Source organism: Petaurus breviceps, unplaced genomic scaffold (assembly GCF_028583685.1).
Source record: "Petaurus breviceps papuanus isolate PSGF00001 unplaced genomic scaffold, PetGlider_PUasm1.0 81, whole genome shotgun sequence".
Classification (NCBI taxonomy): Eukaryota; Metazoa; Chordata; class Mammalia; order Diprotodontia; family Petauridae; genus Petaurus; species Petaurus breviceps.
In genome coordinates this window covers 9234033-9258157 of record NW_027186546.1, presented here as the reverse complement: position 1 = coordinate 9258157, position 24125 = coordinate 9234033, and the positions used below count along the sequence as shown (strand labels likewise).

General features: G+C 40.3%; 1 protein-coding gene across 3 annotated transcripts in view; it reads right to left on the bottom strand.

Annotated features, from left to right (window-relative positions):
• Nucleotides 1–231: 231 nt before the first annotated feature.
• The window catches only part of LOC138176141 (trans-acting T-cell-specific transcription factor GATA-3), a 48940-nt gene continuing 25046 nt past the window's right edge, over nucleotides 232–24125 (bottom strand). Inside the window, exons 2-7 of one of the 3 annotated variants that reach the window (XM_069106911.1) lie at nucleotides 23915–24077; nucleotides 22762–23373; nucleotides 19469–20005; nucleotides 13731–13876; nucleotides 8584–8709; nucleotides 232–2945 (exon numbers count right to left, since the gene is read on the bottom strand). In XM_069106911.1, the coding sequence (XP_068963012.1) occupies nucleotides 2661–2945; nucleotides 8584–8709; nucleotides 13731–13876; nucleotides 19469–20005; nucleotides 22762–23002 (1335 nt within the window). In that variant the 5' untranslated portion in view covers nucleotides 23003–23373; nucleotides 23915–24077 and the 3' untranslated portion in view covers nucleotides 232–2660. The remainder of the gene's footprint in view (nucleotides 2946–8583; nucleotides 8710–13730; nucleotides 13877–19468; nucleotides 20006–22761; nucleotides 23374–23914; nucleotides 24078–24125) is intronic. The other 2 variants (XM_069106914.1, XM_069106913.1) reach the window with 2 other exon arrangements.

Here is a 24125-nt window from a genome sequence, read left to right as displayed (position 1 = left end):
AAGCTAAAGTCAAAATCCTGAATATATGAATTCATTATTGGCAGACTTCAGAAATCTTAATACTATACAGTAATTCACCCATGTGTTTTTTCCTATGGTTTGGGCTTTCAAAGAAAAAAAATAAATAAGAAACAATCCATCCCCAGTTACACTTTTTGCTTCTCAGGTATTTCCCCTGAATGGGAACTAATGTAACCGATATTTCAAAAATGAGACAAGACAGACAGAAAATTAATTAGGGATACAGTTTACTCAGAAACATTGTAGCAATACATTGGTCAACAGCACTTAGTCTGGCTTTTTTCTAGATTAAACCCCTCTCTAGTATTGCTCTCTGAGGTGCTTTATCAAAAACAGAAAAACTGAAAATGAAAGATAATATTCTAAAGAATAAACTGACTCGTCGTCACCATGAACTTTATATATTTATTTTTTAAAAAAAAAAAAACCCTTTGCATCATCTAGAAACACCTTAGTATGTTAACACAATATACAGGATGATGAAATGACATTTCTGAGGAAGGAATATGGTCAAATGTGTCAATACAGCTACATTATTTAAGACTCAAAGTTGTTGGGGTGTTGCTGTGTTGGGTTATTTTTTTTTCAAAGAATGTAAAGAATTTGAACTCCCTGTTCTCAAGGTGAAAGGGCATTTACTCAAATCTACTCGTGAAGAAAAGAGGTGGCAAGTCCTGAGACATCGTGACTATGACAAAATTCACCAAGTTTAATATGGCAAAAGGTGAGAGTATTCCTTTGGTGCTTTTAAAGTAATTGAAAACAACATTGTCGATGGTTAATTAGGAGCCAGTAAGAACTCCTTTTGCATCTCAGCAATTCTCTACTCCTTTATTTCAACATTGAGTTTTAGGTTTAAAATATTTAAGAAAGCAGAGAGGTGATTAACATAGATTTTTCAATGTGCACCATAGTTACACATTCTGTCAACAGAGTAAAAGGGAAATATACAGCGTTACAAAATGCTTATTTCATGTCTCGCAAACATTCCAATAAATCCTTCACTGCGGTGTTATTCCATTCAACAGTAGAAAAACAAAACAGAAATGAAACCCAAGAACCAGCCCAGTTCATTTACATGTTGAACATTACCACAAGGAATCCATCTGCAGCAGTCTCATACTGTGGGTTTCAGGCAGGGAAAGGTCCCATTTTCTCCTGTGGGAACTTTGCCTACCCAGGTCCCACAGGGATTAAAAAAAAAAAAAGGCAAGTCAAGGGAACTCAAGCTTGGTGGGTATGATAGCCATGACAGTTGCCTCAACCACAAAAATAAACTCTTCTGGGACAAACTCAGACCCCCACAAACACCCAAACAATTCCCCATAGGAATAGATCATCAATGTGAGGGTTAAAATTACCTCCTTGTGGATACGACTTACATGACTTTTTTCAAAAAGCTTCATATATTTAAATAGGCTACAACTACCACATTCTATGAGAGCTTGGCCATCGCTTTGATGACATGTTATCTTGTGGTTTTTTTAAATGTTGCAGCTTTTTTTTTCCCCAACAGACTGTATTAAGGCAGTGACAACTAGCACAGAACACAAAGGGGCCTAATAAATCAGCCAGGCTACTGCTCTCAGAAGGACTTGGGCCAGTGAAGGCCTCGATTGCTAACATGCATGTTGGTAGCTCATACATTGCTACCTGCATTAGCACAGGCCGCAAGAAGAGTGAGTGAAAAGACAGATGCCGCTGTACCCGTAGAAGCTATTTAATAAATATCAACAAAAAAAAAAATGGAAAATAAACCCTCTAGAGCACAACCACCTTAGGTCAACTGAATGTAATCTAGTTTATTCAAACAAAAAATATATAGAGAAAAAAATATTAAAACAAAAAAAGCAGTTCTTAACACTAGCAGTAAATAAATTTATACAATTCAGTCTGTATAATAGGATGAAATAAATCTACATCTTTTCTTATTTTGGTACTTTGAATTATACATACAAACAACAATTACAGGGACTTGTTCACAATGCATATAGGTCTGGAGAATGGCTATCTGAAAACCCTCAGTGGCAATATCGGAATGTTAACACTGATTGCCTGGAATTGATTGTGTTTCCTCCTATGCACAGGCCCACAGCCTTGAATGAATGATCTGCCTATGACTTTTTTTTCCTTCTTTTTTTTTTTTTAAATGTTATCAAACAACTGTGGCCAGTGAAAGGAAACACAACTGGCATCTTGTCCATGTGGGTATTAGACCTAGTTTCTTCTTACTTCCGCACTTTTTTTCTCCCCATATTCTTTAAATTTCTTGGTGTCCTTCATGCCCTTCTTAGAGCTACCCAGATGCAATAAAGTCTTCCTCAAATGTACAGTATTTCTTACAATATAAGTTATATGCAATGTTCAGCATTTTTTTTCACAGCACTAGAGACCCTGTTAAATAGGGAATATGAGTCTGAATGGCTTATTCACAAATGGGATCCAGATTCAGTGGTTGAGAACATAGACACCACAGTGAGCTCCTTTTAAAAAGTGGCAAACATCACTTTTCTTTCTGCCTTCAAATAACATATTTCCATCATTTTTAGGCTTCATGATACTGCTCCTGCAAAAATGCAAGTATAAAGGGGAGGGGGGGAAATCTCACTTTGAGACCTTTAAGCATCGAACAGGGAAGTCTAACCCATGGCAGTGACCATGCTGGAAGGATGGTGAGGTCCGAAAGAGAGGCTGGATGGTGGATGCATCGGTGTTGGAGTAGTCAGAATGTGACTGGAATGGCTAAAAGGTGAAATATGACTGAGAGAAGTCATGTGTCTGGAGAGGGCGGCCGGATTAAATGAGCTGCTCTTGGGGAAGTCCTCCAGGCTGTCGTGAACCTTTTTGCATTTTTTGGATTTGCTAGACATTTTTCGGTTTCTGGTCTGGATGCCTTCCTTCTTCATAGTCAGGGGTCTGTTAATCTAAACAAAGATTAATTATATATATTTTTTTGCTTTCATGATGGCTTCAAAGGTTCTCATACATCATCATACCACCACCATCAGAGTGGGTCATGCGGGTAGATCTCTTCCCGCCTTCCTTCCCACCTCTCACCCTCTCCCTGGAAGCCAAGACTCTTTCAAATGGAAACTTTTTGGGTTATAGGATTTGCTTCCCGTTTTCAGGGATCAAGAATTAAAAATTACTATACAGTTTATCAGTCAGTTTTGTTAGTATTATCTCAGAGAAATTTCTTCAGGGAACTCTATCATTCCAAAAGACATTTTTGGGACCCAATCAGGATGACTTCATTTCTACAGAAGTTATTTTTTTCCTTAATTCTTCTTTCAGACATTTCACCTAATGCCATTTTGCTTGCATGTTGATCAAAACAGAAATATAATTTATGACTTCAAAAGATAAGTCCAATCTCACTCTCTCTGATCTGGCCCAGGCAAGCACTGATCAAGAAAGAGTATCTGCCTTGGAAACTGTGATATCAAACCATTCAAGAAATTTTGGGTTTGGTCCTGATCTTTTTAGGATGAGTCTTGCACTAAAATGTTCCTTTGGAATATATATATTTTCCTCATTACAGGCTGTTTTCAGCTCCAAAGCTCTTTCAGGAGGGAATTGCTTCCCTCGTACTCTCTACCAAATCTAAAACCCTTATGAGCTCTTAATTTGACTCTGTTGTATCTTGGTTTAGGGCAAGGATCTGCCTATCCCAATAATCAGTCAGCAATCAATCAATCTATCAGTAAATAATAAATGCTTCAAATGGCACTTTGCCAGATACTGAAATAATCTCAGCCTAGGGATGAAAGGTCAAGCATGGACAGATGTTGAAAGTCCAGAGCAAAGCAAGATAAATCTCAGTTACTGTTCCTACATGACCCCGCTCTGAGAATCACACTACATTTTAGCTTCGGAGACTATAATTTCTTTCTTCTGAACCCATCCCATTTCTTCTTTAAAATCGATTTACCTGGGGTGATGAGGGAGGGTAGTACCACTGGAGACATATAATTGTGTGACTAATATTTCCCCCACCTGGTCAAGGTCAGATGAATACAAATGCTCAGGCATGTATCTGTTACCCTGTAGGGCCTGAACTCGGGCAAGTCACTTAAAATCTGTGGTTCTATCCATTTGGCATTATTTCCAAGAAAAAGGAAGCGAAGAGGAGTAAAAGTTAATGCCAGGGTCTGACCCTGAAGCTGTGGGAAACTCTGGTATCCCAAGAACCTGCTCGATCTGCCTAATGTACCTTGGGGCAGAAACAGCCCTTTCCAACCCTGTTTCCTGTGTGAGAAGGGATGATATCTTCCAGAGCTTAAGGATATACCCAGCTGCTTATAAAACTAAAAAATGGACACTGAGGAAAATAACAGCTAAATACCAAACAAGTTCCTAGAGCTAGTACTATGTCAGCTGGTAGCAGCAAGCACAAAAATGCCGAAGAGGAGCCCTGAGCTAAGATGTGACAGAGGGACAGGAATCTGGAGGTATCCATAAAGCCCAGGCATAATCTCTGAGGGTGAGGACATAAGGCTCATTTCCTCATTGCATTGGGAGGGCTAGGAGAGTTTCAGCAGCATAAATAAACAAAAAGGCCACTCCCAAAATTAAATCTCAGCACTTTCTTCATCAGCTTTCATATCAAGGTCAACCCTGAGGCCTACAGAGAGAGAGAACAGCTCCCTCTTACCCCTTCTACCATCTCTGGCTAGGTAAGAATCTGGATGTACAATTATACCCATAGAGTAAGACCTACAAAGGCATGGCTCCATATGCTGATATCTTGATATACAGGTAACAGTACATAGCCAGAATCTAAGTACAATATCAAGATCCCCAGATAACACAAACCCAGATAACTAACTACAACATCACCTTGATCCTGTGATATAGATATGCAGATAGCTGAACACCTAGATAACTAGAAAGAAACTCGTTGCATCTACGAAGATATCTAGATGGGCAGGAGAAATGCCAAGACCATGAAAATGAGAACTAATTATTTCCTCCAATTGCTAAGCAAACAAAACTCACATACCAACAATTATCTCAATATGATTCTTATTATCACTACACAAAGTGAGAAGGTTTTTCTTGGTCATAAACTCCACAGTGGCTAAACTTTCACCACTAAGAGGGTTCTTTTGTTAAGAATGCAGTGGAATGAAGAGAGGAGTTCCTTGAGGACTGTCAGAAATGGCCAGCTTTTTTTTTCAAATCTAAAAGCACTATTTTAAGGTTGCCTAGTACTATTACTACTACTACTACTACTACTACTACTACTACTACTACTACTACTACCACTACTACTGCTACATGTTACTTTTGTGGACCCTGGGCAAGTCACAACCTCTTTGATTCTGTTTCCTCATCTATAAAATGAGGGATTAGGCTAGATAGCCTGTAAGGTCCCTTAGTTCTAAATCTATGACCCTATGATTCTTACATTCATTCTACAATAAAGTTACTTTAATCCATTGAAAATTGTGTAGTTAAAATAATTCTTGACACTGTGATCCATATAGGAAAGAAACAGATCTACATATATGAAATATCAGATTTGGGAGAAAAGACCAAATCCAAGCTTCCTATCAAGTCTGAAGAGTTTAGTGATTTGCCCAAGATTGTATTACCCAGTGGGAGAGCCAGAACTGGAACACAAATCTAACTTCTAACTTTCCCACTTTTCCAAGCTATCTTTGAAAAAAATTAAATAACTTTAAAAAAAAAGGAAGCAGATGATTTTCCCATATGTCTCCTATTTGTCCCAATCCCACTAACTACAGACAAGAGCCTTCTAGGGCTCTGAATCCAAATCGGTAGGTAGCCATATCGTATAGCAACTGACAAGTGACATCTTTGAGTCAAATGGAGAATAAGAGCAAAACAAAACCTACTTCGTGTGTGTGTGTGTGTGTGTGTGTGTGTGTGTGTGAGTGAGACGGACAGACAGACAGAAGTGCCCCTCTTAAAGCCAATACCCTGGCCACCTGATTTGGGGAGGAGTGTCAATTCAAATTTGACGATTGTTTTTGTCAGATTTTTCTCTTAACTCATATATGGCAGAATGAAAGTGTGAGTACACATACCCAGAGACATATTTTTGCTCTCTGAATAAGGAGAAACCTGAAAACTCACTCTTACTGTACCCACAGGTGCCAAGAGGCCCCAGGATGACATCATCAACCCATCAAATGGGCCTCCTAGTACTAAAGCCCTACCACTGAGGCAGTATTTCCCCAATGGAATTCCATGAAACTGAACAGAAGTTGCAAGAGAAAATTTTTATTTTATTGATCCTTTCCCATATGCAACATTAAGTACGAAATCATATTTGTCAACAAAACACTATGCTTAGAATTTTTCAATGTGAAAGGAATTAATTCCCCCCCCCTTTGCTTAAAAATTTTCCAGGTTCTTTTTTATCCAGGGGGCATTTTATAGCCCCAGATTCCGAAGAACAGCATTTAAGGGTTTCATCAATTTATTTCAAGCCCAAAATTGTCTCACAGACAAATCAGTTTAGGAAATGCTGCCCTGGGCAAATACCAAAGGAATGGGCCTAGCATTCCTCACAAAATATTCTGTGTGTCTTGGTCTCCATCTCCTTGCTTCTATTAGGCAGGCATTGGTCCACTGGTAAATTGTGAAACAACTTCTCATGGAATTTGGAGAACTGGGAGGGTAGAGATTATCTCCAAAGCTATATTCAAGGACACCTACCTCACCCGCAGAGGCCTATATTTCTTCTTAAAGCCACTACTAGTCCTACCTTTGCCTCTCTTCCTTTTCCCCTTTCTCTCTTTATTCCAAGTAAATCACCAACATAAATGCATACCCCAGCTCTGCCATCCCCTGAAGGAGGGAGCTCTTATCAGTGGTGTCAATGATAAAGAAAGCAATAAATCTACATACTCTGAACCTCCCAGCAATTAATCACACACCTTTAGCTCTCCCTCCATCCAGTAGGCCACAGAATTCCCCTTAAGTACAAAATGGGGCTTCTTCTAGATTACTTAAAAATAAGCAGCCATTCACACTTGAGAGCAAACGAGAACCATAACAAGGGCAAAAATGGCAGATTTTACAAAGGGAGACTGAAAATTCAGGAGATTTCTTCCCAAAGGGAGAGCATTTCTAGTGTACCCAGTCAGCAGAGGGAAGGCCCATAAAGGCTGGGGTGCTTTAGTCATCCCTAAGCAATGCCAGCAGGACCCAAGAATTTCTGCTTAAAAAAGCTAACAAGAAGGAGCTTCCTCTCCAAATCCCAGGTATTCTTTGTTGAGGTGGAAATGTTGCCAGAAGAGCCCTTGGGCAATTAAAAAAAAAAAAAAACTTATGCTTTTTTCCCCTTCCCACTGGACTTTGCCAATGTCAGAATGGCCAAGAATCTTGAGGGAGAGAAATGAGAGAGGGATAAAATTGTGGCTCTTTACCCCAAAGTTTCTTTTTAAAGAGGTTTACTTTGGGGTCTATAGATACATGGCACTAAGGTGAGTGTCCTGGCCTGAGAAAAAATGATAGAGATTTTAAAAAGGAGGGTGGGGGAGGCAATGACAAATATAGGAAGAGCCCATAGCAGCCAACCCCAGGGAGACAAATAAAAGTGGGAATTGTGATTATTATTAATATCATCAGTAATGATTGTTCTGTTGATAAGATATAAGACAAAGCACTGAGTCTTTGTTTTGCTGGGCATAGGTATTTGCACATTGCTGCTTTCCTCAGGGTTTCTATGCATGTGCTAGCTAGTCAGGACAAAGACATCAGATGAAATTTCTGAGACATCTCATTTCACGTCTTATAGAAGGAGCCCATTTAAAATTCAAAGCACAGGGTTAGCCACATCTTTTACCAACACCTCCCCACCACTACCTCTGACCCACTGCCTGCCCCCTTCACTCCTCAGTCATAGAATCTTTCCTCTTGGTTTCAGGAATCGAAACCCATGCATTATAATTCTATTTCTCTTTTTCCTCTTCGGCTTTGCAGAAAAAAAAAAAAGGAAAAATAAGGAAACATCAAAAATATAATTGCTGGCTTCTTTTTTGTTTTCCAAGGAGAATATTTTTTTTCTTGAAAAACCAGACCAGGCACACTTAGCATATCACATTGTGACACTGCATGTTGTGTTTTCCAAAGCAGGTTAAGTGGATAATGTTGTTCTGTGTGTCTAAACTTCTCCTAACTTGGCCTTTACATGGATAAACTATATTGTTACTGATGCAAGGTCCTTTTTTTTTTCATTACCAAAAACAGGAATGCTCCAAAGTGGGTTCTGCTGCATTCATTATATCTTTTAAGATTTGAAATATCTATTATGTCATTCACATGCGAACCCCCACTGCTGAAGCTCATGGCCCCTCCTCCCCCTCGTGGATGGTATTCATGAGTTACTGTGGCCTCCTCAAAAATCATTAACCAGTGGCTACCCTTCTCTGAACATTAATTATGACTAAACAGAAGTGATCTGGGGCCAATACCCTTACCCAAATAGAGTCGGTTCCATTAACAGGGAAGTCAGAAAGGAAATGGAAAAGCTTAGAACATAGAGTCACTGCTGCCCACTAGGCTCTTTGAGGCTACATTTCCACTTACATTGTGCAGCTTATAGTAGAGCCCACAGGCGTTGCACACGGGATCTCCATTGGCATTTCTCCTCCACAGAGTAGTAGTGGTGGTCTGACAGTTTGCACAGGACGTACCTGCTCTTCTGGCTGCAGACTGGGGGTGGAGGGAGTGGGAGGAAGGAGAGGGAAGAAGGTAAAATACGTTAAGGCATTAAAAAAAAGAAGAAGAAATCGTCATTGAAATCAAAACTAGCAAGTGGCCCACATGAAAGTGATGAAGATCCCCAAAATCGGCTTAGACAAACCTAAGCAGAGCTAATTCATACACATTAGAGGACATGGCTCTGACTATTTTGACTTTAACCTCATATTTGGTCTGAGGTAAGTGGGTGGGATGGGGGGGAGGGGTAACCTTAACAAGGATATAAAAAGCTATCCTTGGTGCTTGGAAGATATCCACTGTCCTCTGGACACCCTCAGAACTCACTAGGAAATAACTCTTCAGGGGCCTACAGGTCACAGCATGAAGTTTCACATCCCCCAGGCTAGTAGTCCCATTTCTTGGGTCCTGGCCTATAGAACTGCTTCCACAGCAAAGTTTCCAGTTAACATGAATATAAAGAAGTGCTACTAAGCAAATGGGCACAAGAACAGTGAGGGAAAACTGAAGTCACAATTCTATCCAGCTTGAGCTATGTAAAATAAAGCAATAGTAATGTAAAAAAGCCCAGGCAACCAAAAAGACAGTTTAAAAAAACCCAAAAACAAACAAACAAAAATAAAAGGCAAGTAGTATATGGGTATCGATATATCTGAATGAAAGTAGCATGTTTTCTGTGACTCAGGAAACACGGAGTCAGGCATCCTTCAGCTACTTGTCGATAAGACTTCCTAATACTTTGAGCCCACTGTTGAAAGTGGTATCTTATGCAGCCTACACCTTCAAACTGTCCTCCTTGCTACCCATGAATGACAAACAACACTCTTCATCCTTCGATTTTTTTTCAAGTCAATGACACTAACTAAAATCAAGGAAATTTGTTACTCAATAAAAACATTAGGTCTTCTTCAGCCAAATAACCTGATTCTTTCCTCTTCCTCCTCTTCTTCCCACATTTCTTCCCTTTTCTCCTTCCTCCCTACCCCTACCCCCATGCCCAAATACTTTGATTTATGCCCAGGTCTGCCAATACATTTAGTAAATCAATTGAGCCATCCCATAGAGAATAGTGAGTACAATATCAGAGGCAATGCCCATGCTATCTATTTGTCTGTATCAAAAGAGATATTTGTAATACATATAGCACAGTGCCTGGCACATAGTAGGAATTTAATCAATGTTTGTTCCCTTCCCTGGATTCCCTCGTTATGCCATTACATTTATTTCCCTTTAAAAGGATAGAGTAGGATCAGGAAAACTCTGGCCTTAGACACTTGCTAGCTGTGTGTCCCAGGGGCCAAGTCACTTAACCCTGTTTGCCTCAGTTTCTTCATCAGTAAAATTAACTGGAGAAGGAAATGGCAAACCTCTCTGCTATCTTGCCAAGAAAACCCCAAATGGGGTCATGAAGTGTCAGACATGGCTGAAAAAAATGACTGAACAACGAAAAGATTCTTATTTCAACCATTTTTTAAGTTCCTAAAACTATTTAACAATTTTATTTTTCATTTCTAACTCCTTAGTAGTATTGGAAAGGGACCATTTTCTGTCTGGGGAAAAGAAATTTTATTTCTTTAAAATTGTCATCACTTTCTCCAGCTTTAAAATAAGTTGTGGGGGAGGGGAAGGATACTTGAAAAAATCTACTATATTCAGACCTCCATCTCCCCTAAGGTTTCCCTCCCCCCCCCCCCAAAAAAAAGGCATGGTCCTTCGCAGTTAATCAAATGGATTGTGTTCCAGGAAAAACAACCAGAAAGTGAAGCTAGATTGGTTCTGTTCAATATTACATCAAGAGAAAAGTTAGACGAACACATGAAATTGCAAAAAAAAAACCCGATCAGTAGCTATTTTGACTTAATGATAATGTTGCTCTTCCTTTCAAAGTCACTAAATTGTCCTGTACATGAACACCTGATTTCTTGATTCCCAAATACCAAAGACACAATTTTTAGAAATGTGAGTGCTCCCTAGACAATACTAATCTAAAAATTAAGAGTCTCAAACAATATCATCTTGGAAAAACTTTGGTAATGCTTTGCTAGCCAAGTTGTATGGACTGTTCACCATATCCCAAGAGCACTGACTTAATTCTACATGCCTTGGAGTCTTTTAAACTGTCATTTTGCAAGGGAGGGACCAAGCATTAATAGTGAAATACCCAAGAAATCATTTCACATATACACTCTTAAAAAGAAAGTTACTAAACAAATAAAAAGTATTATTTTTCATAATTATTATGAACTTCCCTTGATTATTTTAAAAATAATTCCCAGAAGTTATTAGTACATTTATGGTCCCTTACTTTTCCAGACCCAAAGCTTGGTTATTACATATTATTATATGAATGTAAATATTATATTTTACAAGCATATAATGCTAGCTCAAAAAAAACTAAGACTTTGGTTATTACATTTAGTTTGGTTATTGTATGTATGTAAATATATTTTACAAATATACAATGCCACCTCAAAAATCCAAGAGTTTGATCATTATATCATTATTACATGGCTATAAATATTATATTTTATAAATATATAATGCTAGCTCAAAAGAACCAAAATAGTTTGATTATATATTATATGAATGTAAATATTACATTTTACAAATGCATAATGCCAGCTCAAAAAACAAACATAAAACAAAATAAACTTCAAACCCAGACCAAGGTTAATATGGATAATGACAGACTGCAAAAATGCCTTCTGTTTTACACAAAATAATGTAGAATCTCTTTTAAAAGTCAAACTCTTCAGTCTATTAACAGAAGGCAAACTGCATTAATATTGTAAGCAGTTCAACTACTTTCTGGTTGTGAGAAATTCAGAAAACCCTGGTAGCACTAAGGAAAAGGAAAAAAATATATATATGATTCTCCCTTAAGGGATTACTTATGTGTCTTGTATCAGTTTATTTAATGGTAGATATGTATCTTTCAGAAGTGCTGTATTATAAGCTTGGGCATAATTCTCCAAATTTTAAATGATCTGGGATGGGGAGAATAGCAAGTTAGGGACACTATAGAGATAGGAGAAAGGCCTATATGGAAAGGAAGAGAGAAGAAAACAGAGGTTCAATAGGTCTAGCAGTTAAAGTGTCACTCCAGGATAAGCAAAGTCTGAATAGGTGTCAAGTGTATTTCATTTCTAAGGAAATAAAGATATAAATTTCTCCAGAAAGGATGATTAAGAAAGCAATGACAGATGAAAAAGTTTTCATAGCAACTGAACTTTAAAATGAAAATCAATTATTACTCAGAGTTCCAAGTGCTTTCTTGGGGAAGCTGAGTCAAGGCAAAATGATAAAAAAAAAAAAAAAATCTTCCCAACTTGCAATCTATACAGATGATAAGTCAGAGAAAGACTTAAAATTTACAGGTAGCCCTGGTATGGGAGTATGTGAACACACACACAGTTACACACGTGCACAAGCGCACGCACACACACACACCTTGTTTTCTTCTTTTTTTTCTCACTTTCTGCACTTCAAGGGTATTAAGACATTTTAGGACAAGAGGGTTTTTTTTTTCAACCAGGGCCAGGTTTTGGGTGATTCAGAACATTCTTTTGTGGTGTGATCACCCTCATTTTACACTAACACCTCCAGCTGTTTTTTTCAAATCCTTCTAGTTCTGATCCTTTCAAACATCTTAATGTTTGGGTTGGGGAAGCAGAGCTGCTGTTTATGAGTTATCTCCAGTGCTCAGATATCCGGCAGCTTTTTCCTAGGAAGTTAGCTTTGCACATAAGAGAAAGGAAAAAAAAAAAAAACCTGCATGTGGGGGGTTGAGAGAGTTTAAGGGAAGACTGACAGAGAAGAGAAAAAAGTATGGAGATCTATGACTTGCCAAAAAATCAAAGCCTTATGAGCACTTCCATCCCTAGAAAGTTTTTCCTTCTTCTAGAGAGGATGTGAAAGGTGTTGGTTGATGGGAAGTGCAACTACTTCTTTTTTAAAAAACACTACAGAGGCCATTTTTTCCTTAGATTTTGGTGGATGCTAATTCATCTATTGATCTGCAAGGGGAAAATTCCTCCTCCTCCCTTTGAGTCTTCAGCACCCATTGAATGTCATCACCACCACCACCACCACACAGACACTCAGGACTACAAATAAATTTCCCTTAGATATTTCCTGGGTCATGTGCCCCAATTCCAATACTTACAAATGGTGATTATGAACAAATTACTTAACCTATGTGATTCCCTGTCTCCTTATAGGAAAGTATTTTATAAATCTAAAAAGATTATAGAAATGAAAACCAATATTATTAATTAGGGGTGGAAAGGATATTGGCATAGATCTACTTTTTCTGGAGTACTCCTAACAGGCAAGAAGTTAAAAAAAAAAAAAACACTACCACCACAAGTTAATGGTATATCAAATAGAAAATGAACCAAAATATTAATCATCTAAATTTCTTTCTTTTTCCTGGTTGTGAAAATTAGGGGTAAATTAATAAAATTTCTCCCAGAGGAATTTCTGTAGTGAGGAATCCTTATCCCAGAGAGGAAGGAAAAGACTATTTGGGCTTAATGGCTGGTTGATTATTTACAATACAACTAACAGAAATATAGACTTTGAATTCATATTACATGATGGCTATGATTAAGTATTGTTTTTAGGATTCTTGCCTTGGCACTACCTGCTATTCCTTCAGTAACTAAACCCCTTTGGAAGAAGTTCTTATAATGAATTCTTCCCTATGGGGGAAAGTCTTATATTGACCTTCTAGTATATTTTAAAATCACCCATTCTGGTCTTGTAAAAAGCAATCATCCTAATAAGGCACAGACCCAAGATTTAGTAACCTGGCAGGCACATTCTTAATAACTCAGATATGGGGATTGAGAAAGAGAAGTAAAGGGGGAGGGACCCCTCTCCTGAGCAATCTGACATGATTTTGGGCTGTCCTGCCAATTTCCTGAAAAAAAAAAACCCTCCCTCTTCCTGAAGGGAGGAAATTAAAAACATAAAAAGGTTAGTGATTGGATCAGTGCTTCTCAAGAACTTACCAGCCTTCGCTTGGGCTTAATGAGGGGTCGGTTCTGTCCATTCATTTTGTGGTAGAGTCCACAGGCATTACACAGGTAGTGACCAGTACCATCTCTCCTCCACAAAGGGGTTGAGGTCGCCCCACAGTTTACACACTCCCTGCCTTCTGGAAACAAGATCACACATAAGTCACTTATGGAAAACACACATGAAGGCTGAGTAAATGAGGGTGTAGGCTGTAAAGGGAAAAGTGGAAAAAGGAAAGGGTTTTTTCCCCCTTTTTGGAAGGGAATTTCCCCCAAATTCTTGTTGAAAATATCGATTATCTGTTCCTTCCTTGTATAACTCCTGCTTCACTCACACATATAAATACTTTTCAAACAAAAATTACATCTGTTGCTAACTAGCAATAGAACTTTGCCTCTTTTGGGGGCGGGGGAGAGGGAAGGGAACCTGATTAGAAAGACTGAGTCTTAAATAAGAGGAAAGCAGATTTCAACTTAAACTATTTCTCTGAGAAAATTTTAAATCCAAGGAAAATATAAGAGCTTAGCTACAAGGTCTCAAAATAAAAGGAAGAGAAAATGGGGTGACCTATTTTCATTTCTTGTTTTCAGATCATCGTATATGTTCACACATATTAATTAGACAGCATATATTAGATAGGAAAAAATATAAAGATAGATGCACAGATAAGTAGGTAATAGATTCATCTATTGATTGATCAATTGAAGGACTAGCTGAGAGAAGTTAAATAGGCCTTTGGATTCATATTCCAATTAAATTGTAAACTCCATTGGACAGGTGACAGTAAATTAAGAGAATATCCCAGCCCTAGTGAGATAGATATTCCAGTGTTAAGGTTTCCATTGGTCACTTAGCTGGACTCATAAACAACTAAACTAACTCAAAGCCTGATAGGAAAAGAGTAAACTTTGATTAAGAGTGACAGAGACATTTTTGATGAAGAAGAAAAAAAGAAAATTAAGGTGGAAAGGTGTGCTGAGAGAGAAATCCAAAAGGAAGAAGATGAAAAATCAAGAGAACTGTTATTAGAACAAAATACTGAAGGGGAAGAAGGGCCATAGATAGGGGTAATTGGTTAATTTTAGGCTAAACAGGCAAAGGCTTCTTTGTTGTTGTTTGTGGAAAACTAAGCCAAGCAAAGTCATGTATTCATTGTTGTCCCAATGAGAGCCGAATAGAGACACAAAAACTTGGAGACGAGTGTAATAGGATAGTTTGTAGACCAGATTTCTTTCTGGCTAAGTCACGACATGACCTTTTAAATTATTTTTACTAGGGTGACTGTAGCACTTTGCTCTCTTGGTGACACTGGTGGATTTTGCTGCCAGTTTTCTCACCCCTTCTTGTTGACCTCTCTGACCCTATTCTTACCATTGCCTTGAGTTTTTTTCCCTTTGGGTACCTGACCCTGATAGCTAGTTCCCTTATAGGATTGAGTCTAATCATCAGTGATCCTAAGTGTCTTCAAAGGTCAAGATGATTAAACTTGAATTATTGGAGAAAGTAGGGAGAATCTCTGAGGGTCAAAAGCAGGGGTTGGGAACCTTCGGCCTCAAGACCACATGTGCCCCTCTAGGTCCTCAAGTTCTGCCTTTTGACTGAATTCAAACTTCACAGAACAAATCTCCTTAATAAAAGGATTTGTTCTATAAAACTTTAACTTAGTCAAAAGGCAGAACCCAAGGACCTACAAGGCCACAAGTGGTCTCTAAGTTGCAGGCTCCCCACCTCTGATCAAAAGATTTTGCTTCAAGAAATAAACAAAGAGGAGGGGGAAAAGTCACTAGGAAAATGTGAAGTAAAAGCCAGAGGGAAATTTAGGAAAACTGGATCCCTGAAAGTCGAGAAAGGATGATTTGGCATCTGCTCTTTGGAAACAACATAGTCCGGTGGGTATTTGTATTTCATTCACTTTCAATTCCAATTCCAAATTGATGGGGGAGGGGACAAACATCTAGAAAACTAGAAACCACTAGTTCATTTTTAATCAACCTGAAAGGATTTTATTGTTAACTGTTTTATTGTTTGCTTGTCTTTGTGCTTTTTTGTTTGTCTTGTTTAAGAGGGATTGGATCACAGGAGGTAGTTGAATTTGTTGAGGACTCTTTCTCTAAGTTTCTTTCTAGATATAAAATTCTATACTCCATAAGTCTGGGGTGGGGGGTTCCCCTTAGGGAGTTAGATCCAAAGATTTCTAAAGGATGCATTGAGTTGTATTCATAGGCATTTTATTTTGGGTCTTAAATCTAAAAGGATTGAGGAAATGGGTGTGTACAAAAAGAGAAAAAAGAAAGGATAGAAGGAGGTGGAATATAGTGACCCAAAACATAGCCCTGAGCTTTTTCTTAGGTCCCTCCCTGTAACATAAAGTCTCTAGGCGAAGAAGTGACTTGATACTAGTATCTGTCTCTGCAGACAATCTCTCCACAACTCACTCATTAAGGTGGTCGTCAAGTACATGACAGTTGAAAAGGCCCACTTAATTTTTAGTCCTGTGATAGGAAGCAAAAGACCTGACCTCCTCAGGACTCCAAGTTTGAGCCCTCCCCCATCTCAGCCCCAAAAGGAATCAGTGATCTTTGAAGACGCAAGAGGTTACTAGCAGAATGGGTACTTCAAATGGGCAGACATATTTTGTCGGATTTACTTTATTTTCTGGGGAGAGGAAGGATGACAGCTTCCTTTTCAAGGGGAACTGCTGAGTGTTAAGGGGGGGGGGGGCAGCTGGTTACTTCTTCCAGTAGTACCACATTAAGCCTGGGTCTAGGCACTAGTGGGCAATTCATTCTCAATTCATTAAGGGTATGGGGTTTGTTGGGGTTTTTCTGGTTGCTGTTGCTTATTTCAAGTCTGTGGCTTCTTGCAAGTTACCAACTTTTTTTTTTAATAGATAATGAGACCCTCTTGGGCCTTCTTTTTCTTTTTTTTTTCCTCTTTCTCTGTTTCTTTTTTTTTTTTCCTGTGCTTTGGGTGAACAGCTTACAATGACACCTCCCTTTAGGTGTCAGAACCACAGAGCTGTGAGGCCTCTTGACATTCAACAGCCAGTTTCAAACACCAGTTGATTTTTGGTTTGGTTGCTTGGAGGGACCCAGAGGCCATAGAACCAAAATCAGAGAGGGCTGGGAATGGGACTGGGAGTGGGGGTGAGACTGGAGATTGAGAGAACTAAGGGCTAAGCTCAGGGAGGGGGAGAATAAAAATGACACATACAAAATAGTTCAGTCTTTTCCCCCCCAAAGGTGTATTTGAGTACAAATACCCAGGCATTTAAAAAAAAAAGTCATAGCCACCCTAACCACAACTTCAACCGTTCTTCCAAAATGCTGCAGCCCCTCTCTTTCTTTTCTCCTCCTTCAGTAACTGCATTGACTTTGTTAAGATGTGTTTTTTTTTAAAACAACAACACTAAAACTAAGTGAATCCCCTTCCCTCAAATTCCCCACCTGCCTTGGAGAGTTTTTCCACCAAAGGGTCCTTTGAAACAACCATTCTCTCCAACACTGTCCCCTAACATGCAGGTGCCCAGGGGTCCTACTTCGGGGTTTTGTGACTGGAAATGGGAGAAGTGTGAAGGTAGTAAGAAGAAAAAAAAAATCAGGTTGAAATTGAACCAGGATACAAAAAAAAAAAAGTAGGTGTTCCTAGTTTTGGTTTATGTTAACCACAGCCTTCTTTTCTAGATAATCAGATAGTCCTTAGAGAGGCCTGCACAAAAATGGGGTGGGGGTGGGGAATAAAACAAGGGTGAGGAGAGCAGGAAGGAAAAGAGAGCTTTTGGGAAATATGGGTCTCTCTCCAACCCCTTTCTCCAACCACCAGCACCAGCAAGGCAGGCTAAGGCATTGACTATCTACATTTATCTATCCTTCTTCCTAGAGTGGGGACACCCCCAAATACAGGAAGCTGCTGGTGTTAAAAATCAGCCCCCAAACTCAGCTCCTCTCCCTCAGGATTTCTAGTATCCCAAGTTAAGATTCCCTCAAATAAGCTCCCCCTCCAACAACCTGACCTCCCAAAGGGCCCTTATTTCAAAGCACAACAGGTCGCTCTAGGACCCGCTGGGTTGAGTTCGTTCTCTCTCTGTCCCTGTCTCTCTCCTCCTTTCTCTTGCTTTTTGTCTGTCTCCTCCATCTAGCCTCCCTCCCTTTTTCTCCCTCTCATCTACTTTCATGTACAGAACATGCAGGTCTGAGTTTTTTTGTCAGCCTAACCGCATCCGGACTCTATTAAAGTTCCTGGCGCGGGATAAACAATGCAACTGTCGCGTGCAGCAGTCTGAAAATAATTGGATTAGCTAAAACATATCAACTAAATAGAGACAGTCCTGCTCAGACAGTCGGAGTAAATGTCACCCTGGAAAAAGCCCTGAAAACTGATCTCATGGTTCCTGGGCTCCCAAGCCCCTACCTCCACAGGAGGGGGAAAAAAACCACCAGGGGCCTTGGAAACTCTGGTTTGAGGCTGCTCTTCTCACCCACACTAGGCAGCGGGATTTCACTTTTTCTTTTTGCAACCCACTCAGGTTGCAGAGTCAAGACATTTGGGCTGTTCTGAAGAAGAACCCAGCCTTAACCAGCAGAATCCAAAGGCAAGTAACACCCGATTCACAAAATCCATCAAAAAAAAAAAACCCCACAAACAATTTGAAAAATCCTTTCTCCAGAGTTCCTTTCTCTGACTCCAATTACTCTGATGGGAGACAAAATTGGTGAGGCTTTTATTTTATTACTCTGAGGCAAAAATCCCAGCTCAATTGTTTATTTTTTCTTTTTCTAATTTTGGCTTTTGTTCAATCAGGTGGCTACACCAATAAAATAAATATGCTTTATTTCCGGATTAGACTTGATTTGTGTAAGAGAAGGAGAAAATGTGTGAGAGAGTCACACCTGAAAAACCTTTCCATATTCTTTTCTGTTCTCTATGGCTTGCATGTCAAATCCACAGCGTGTCCCTCTTACTAGGTTGAGAGGACAAGGAGAGAAAAGGCACAGGAAGAGAGTAAGAGATTAATAAAATGTGGCTTTTGATTTCAAATTCAGCATTGTCTTCCCCTTGCTACCCTGATCATCCCTGTTTTTTCTCTCACTGGGAGCCCTGCCAGGCAAAGTTCTTTCTCCTATGTTAAGATTTTATTACTTTCATTAGGGTCTTCTGCCTCCCCCACCCCCCCCCAAAAAAAGCTAAGGTTCTCCTGCCATTGCCTCAACTTATCCTTTTTTTTAACTGGCATGAAGGGGGGAAACAAATTCTGAACAGATAGTAACAGGGGTTACAGGGTAATTTGCGTTTTACGTTGGAGAGGTTTGATTTTCATATTAGATAATGATTTTTCTCTTGGACTTTCGTTTTTTCTTGTAAAGTGATTCAAAGTCATTTTCAGCATATAAAAATTCTGGTTTTTGAAGAATAGAAGTATTATTTCGGTTTTGGTTTTCTTCCTTCCCCATCCACTAGTTTATTGCAAGAGCCTTACACTGAATCTGTTTTTCCTTAGATTCTAATGACCAGAGGGGTAAGATCGGACATGCCTCCAAACTAGTCCCTGATTTGGAAGAATGGGGAGAATCAAAGCAGTAATACTTGGGAAAGGGGAAAAAAAACTTCTGTCTTTCCCATGCAAGGTAGTGAGCCCTCTAATCACCTCCCTGAGCTAAGGGAAAAGATGGGAAGATTGGGTCTCAGGATGGAGGAGAGAAAAGGGTCCGGCAGAGAGGAAGACAGATCCTACCTGTGCTGGATCTTGCTTTTGGCCTCGACTTACATCCGAACCCTGTGGGTGATCCTCCCAGCAGGCTACTGGGAGGGAAGAGTCCAGAGCTATATTCGGGGACGTAGGGAGGATAAGTGGTGATGGGATGATGAGCAGAAGAGGAGGCTCCCCCAAGTGTAGCCATGCTGCCCCGGGAGTGAGATGACTCCAGCTTCATGGTGTCGGGAAGGGACACCTGGTATTTAATGCACTCCTTCTCATCCTGCCGAGCTGAACCGGCTGAGCCTGGTGTGGAAAGGGACGGATCCGGGGAAACATCCTTAGGAGGGGTGGGTGGGAAGGTGAAGAGGTGCGGGCTAGAGTGACCGCCGGACAGTGAAGAAGATGAGGCCGGCGGGTAGACCGAGAGGGGTCCCGGGGAGCCATGGTGAATGGAAGTCTTGGAAAAGGGACTGAGGTTCCAGGGCGAAGCACTGTGGTGACTCCCCAAGGCCTTGCCACCGTCCAGCCAGGGCAGGGATCCGTGAAGAAGAGGAGGGCGGCAAACTTGGCTCCCTGCAGTGAAGGGGGATGGGGTGGGGGGGACAGATGAAGAAAGAAAGGAGTAAAAAGAGAAGTGGGATTGAAATCACACTGCTGCAATACAGTGGGTGACTCAAACACAACAGGGGTTCCCTGGAGCTTCCTCGACCTCTCTACAAAGAAGAGCCGGAGAATCTGTGCTAACAAGTGTGAAAGCAAGGTGGGATTTCCTCCCACTCTTTGAATGGAGCCTGGGGAATGAGTCCTAGCCCCAAAAGTCTCTTTTAGAGAAGGTAAAAGAGACCCTTCCCCCTGCTTCCCAATCTTGATTAGTCGATATTTGGGCCTAGAGTTTGCTGGGTAGGCAGGATCCCACACTTTACTTAACTTCTCCCAGTTTATTTTCTAAATCACATCCCTGCCTATCTTTTCCCTAAAATTTGATTTATTTCTCTTCAATAGACTTCTCCACCAGCCCCAGATTCCTTAATACTCCTCCTCTACCACTCAGATCCCTTGGTTGATGGGGGTTGAAGACTGGAAACCATCAAGTCAGTCAAGACACCTGAGTGTCCCCCAACTCTCTTCTCTTTCCTTCACAATCCTTCTTTCTTCTGTCCTTCCTTTTTTTTCCTTCCTTCCTTCTCATTCTTCCTTCCTTTCATTTTAAAATGGAAGTATTCACAGAACATTTAACAGCACGATCACACCCCTCTACCCCAAATAGAAGCCCCTGGCTGAGAACTGCAGAAACAGGAAAGGAAAAAATTGGTTTTGGAAAAAGGATAGGGGAAATTTGAAGGTTATTTCCGGGCTAACTGAATGCAACACTTACTGATGGCAGCCTGGCTACTTCCAAAAGGACTTGGATGGCTTTTGTGAAAAGTTTTCGAATGCTCTGTCAGAGAAAATGTCCAAGGCTATAAGCTGGGGACAGGAGCCTCTCTCTACTTTGCTCCCCCTTCCAAGATAGGTCATGGATGAAAATAAAATGAGCCCCAGATGGGCTCCCAAAACAAAGGTTGAATTGTAACTTGGAATATGTATTAGGTATTTATCACCTAGGATGACCTCGGGGTAACACATATCTCATTTTTAATACACATAAACCAGAGCTAGTTATAGCTGAGCTCACACTAAAAGTGCACATTAGAATTGTACCTACAGATCCACACCACCGATTAATCCTATGATCCAGCATTCACATTAATGTTTACTATTCTATTAACCATTAAAAACAATACTGAAACTAAAATCTGAGAGAGGAAGGGGAGGGGGTGTGGAAAGGGAGTTCTTTGAACATAAAGGGTCAAGATTCACTATTATCCAGGAAGTAGTATAGTAAATAACATTAAGTCTGCATCGATTGTATTTCCACTTAACTGCTGATATGCACTGAGTAAGGGCAAAGAGCGCCCCATTGGCAGAAACAATTGTTTTAAATCTGGTAACAGCAGACCCCTGAAGTCTGCTACTGGGGAACTCTGTCAACAATGTATAGAGGGAATCTGGGTGGGGGGAACCATTCTTGGAATAGGAACTCCATATTTTGTCCTGAGTCATTTTTTGCTTCTCTTTCTTTTACAGGATCATTTTATGTTTTAAAATCTCAGAGTTTTTGTTTGAAAAGTATGTCCAGGTTGGTGTTTGGCTTTTTAAAAAATTTTCATCCCTATCCCAAACTTCTCAGAGGAAGAGAAAACAATATATAACAACTTGAATCTTCCCCTAAATTAAAAAAATAAAAATTAAGTCCTTAATCTTTAAAGGGACTTCAGGGAATAATAATAGTAGGCCTTAAAGAGGGAGCTAGGAAGGTATATCTTCAGAGAAAGATTGAGAGTAAAAGCGATCCCCAGGAATTCTGAAGCAAAGCTGGACAGGAAAATTCTGTGGAGCCGGGAATCTAAGAAGCCTTGAATCCTTAAAATTAATACCCAGTCTTTCTATGAAATGTCCTGCTTGCTTTCCAGTCTACAGGTCTGAATTACATTTTCCTAACACCAAGGAAGCCAGAAAACTGCAGGGATCTGACCATATTTCCCTTTAAAGGCCAGAGGAGTCATATATATAAATAAATCTTGGATTGCTGAAAATTTGCCTGAAGTTGCAAATGCAGAGACCCTTGGACGAACCAGTCGCCCCAACTCAGAAAGAGTTTCCAAAATATAAAAGAGCCAGAAAAAGTTTTCTTAGGTAGTTCCCTCTCTTTCAGTTCTCACCCGAATGCTTGAAATACAAGCTGTCTAGGATCCTCGGCTACAGAGGCATTCACAGTTGGGGGTGTCACAGCTTAGCTAAAGCAGACTAGGTGGTCCCCCTAAAACCCTGCTCCCTTCTCTACTCTGAGCCTCCAAGCTCCCCAAACTGGAGCGCAGCCTGAAGAAAGGCAACTCTGGCCAGGTAGAGAGAGGGCTGCCTAAACCCGGACTGAGTGTTCATTGCAGAGCCTACACCTTTGGATCAAAGGACCACTCATTGCAAAGCCTACACCTTTGGATCAGAAAGCAAATCAGTAGCCCTTTTTTTATTATTCACATCACTCAGATGAACAGTTAAAAAAAAAATAGATGATCTTTGCTATCTCTGTTCGGAACAGAAACCACTACCATCTCCAAACCGGAATGAGGAAAAGAAATCAAGTTTTACGTATACTTCTCCCCAACTTCTCCAACGTCCCCATACCTCCTTCACGTGAAACTATCTCTTCATCGAGCCTTAGGCTGGAGTGTCTAGAAATTTGGGCCCAGGTAAAGAAAAGAGATAAGAAAGAAATCAACTGTACTCACCATGATGAGTCGGAGGATATCTCTGTACCGTGGCCCTAACAGAGTTTCCGTAGTAAGGTGGGACGTGGTTGCCTTGTCCGTCGATGTTAAAAAGTACATCCACTTCCTCTGGCAGAGGGTACTGTGAGGGGTCCATGTAAGAGTGGCTGAGCCCCGGGTGGTGAGTGTCGGGATGCTGGCCATTCAGAACTGCCGGGTGATGGTGACTGACCCAGCGGGATTGGTCCGTAGTCACCTCCATCTCCTGGATCACGCTCTTGCGCGAGGTCTTCCCCGGAAAGACAGCTCAGAATTCTGGAGGTGTTTGCTTTTTGCTTAGGGGCTGGGTCTTTTTTTTCTTTCCCAGTTGCTGTTGTCGGTGGTGGGGTTTTTTGTCTTGTTTCACGCGTAAGTAGTATGGAAGAGGTAGAATGGGAAAGAAGAGGAGGGAATTGGTTTTTGTCTTTTAGAATTGTTTCAAAGAAGGGAGAAAGGGAAAAATAATAAATTTCAAATAAATGGGAGGAAAAGGGAAGAAAGGATTTTTTTTATGATGATGATTTAAATTTTTAAAAATGAGATTCCCCACGGATTTTCCTCAGCTCTTTCAAGATGAGTCTCTCCTCGGGTCACCTGTAAAGGAAAGAGGGGGGGAAAATTGGGTGAGCACTTAAGTACTTTAGCACCTGAGTTTTATGAACTGGCACCACCTCCTATACAGACAGATCACAAGCATGCACACACACGAGCACATACATAAAACAAGAGGCGTCTATAGCCTGCAGAACTCGGCACAGATACACACGCAAAACGTCCAAGACTTTAGCTGCAGACTACCAGCAATGGTTTTTCTTTCCTTTTAACACACGCAACACCCCCACCCGCCCCAATTGCTGTGGATTCCTGCTACAGAAGAAAAAAAAAGTTTTTGGTTTGTTGATGGTTATTTTTTTCCTAAAGGCTCAAGGGGATAAAAATCTACCTCAGGCTGTATCCCAAGAGCCCTGGTCTGTGCAACTCTAACCCAGCATTGTAAATTTTCGAGCCTTCAAAAATCCAGAAACTTTCACTAGAGGACGAACGAAGAGAGGAGAGAAGAAAGGAGAGATGAGATACTTCCACATGTAGAAAAATAGACACTTAAAAAAAAAAGAAATGCAGATACAGTACCAACCTCGGTAGTGGGGAGCAGAAAGTGTGTGACCCGAGAGAGAAGCAGAAACTGCTTGATCAGATTCTCTCTCTCTCTCTCTCTCTCTCTCTCTCCCGATCTCTCTCTCTCTTTCTTTTTTTTTTTTTTTTTTTTTTTTTTTTGTTTTTTCCTTTTCTCTTTTCTCCTCCTCTCCTCCTTCTCTTCTTCTTGTAACCCCTGCTCATCCTACTAA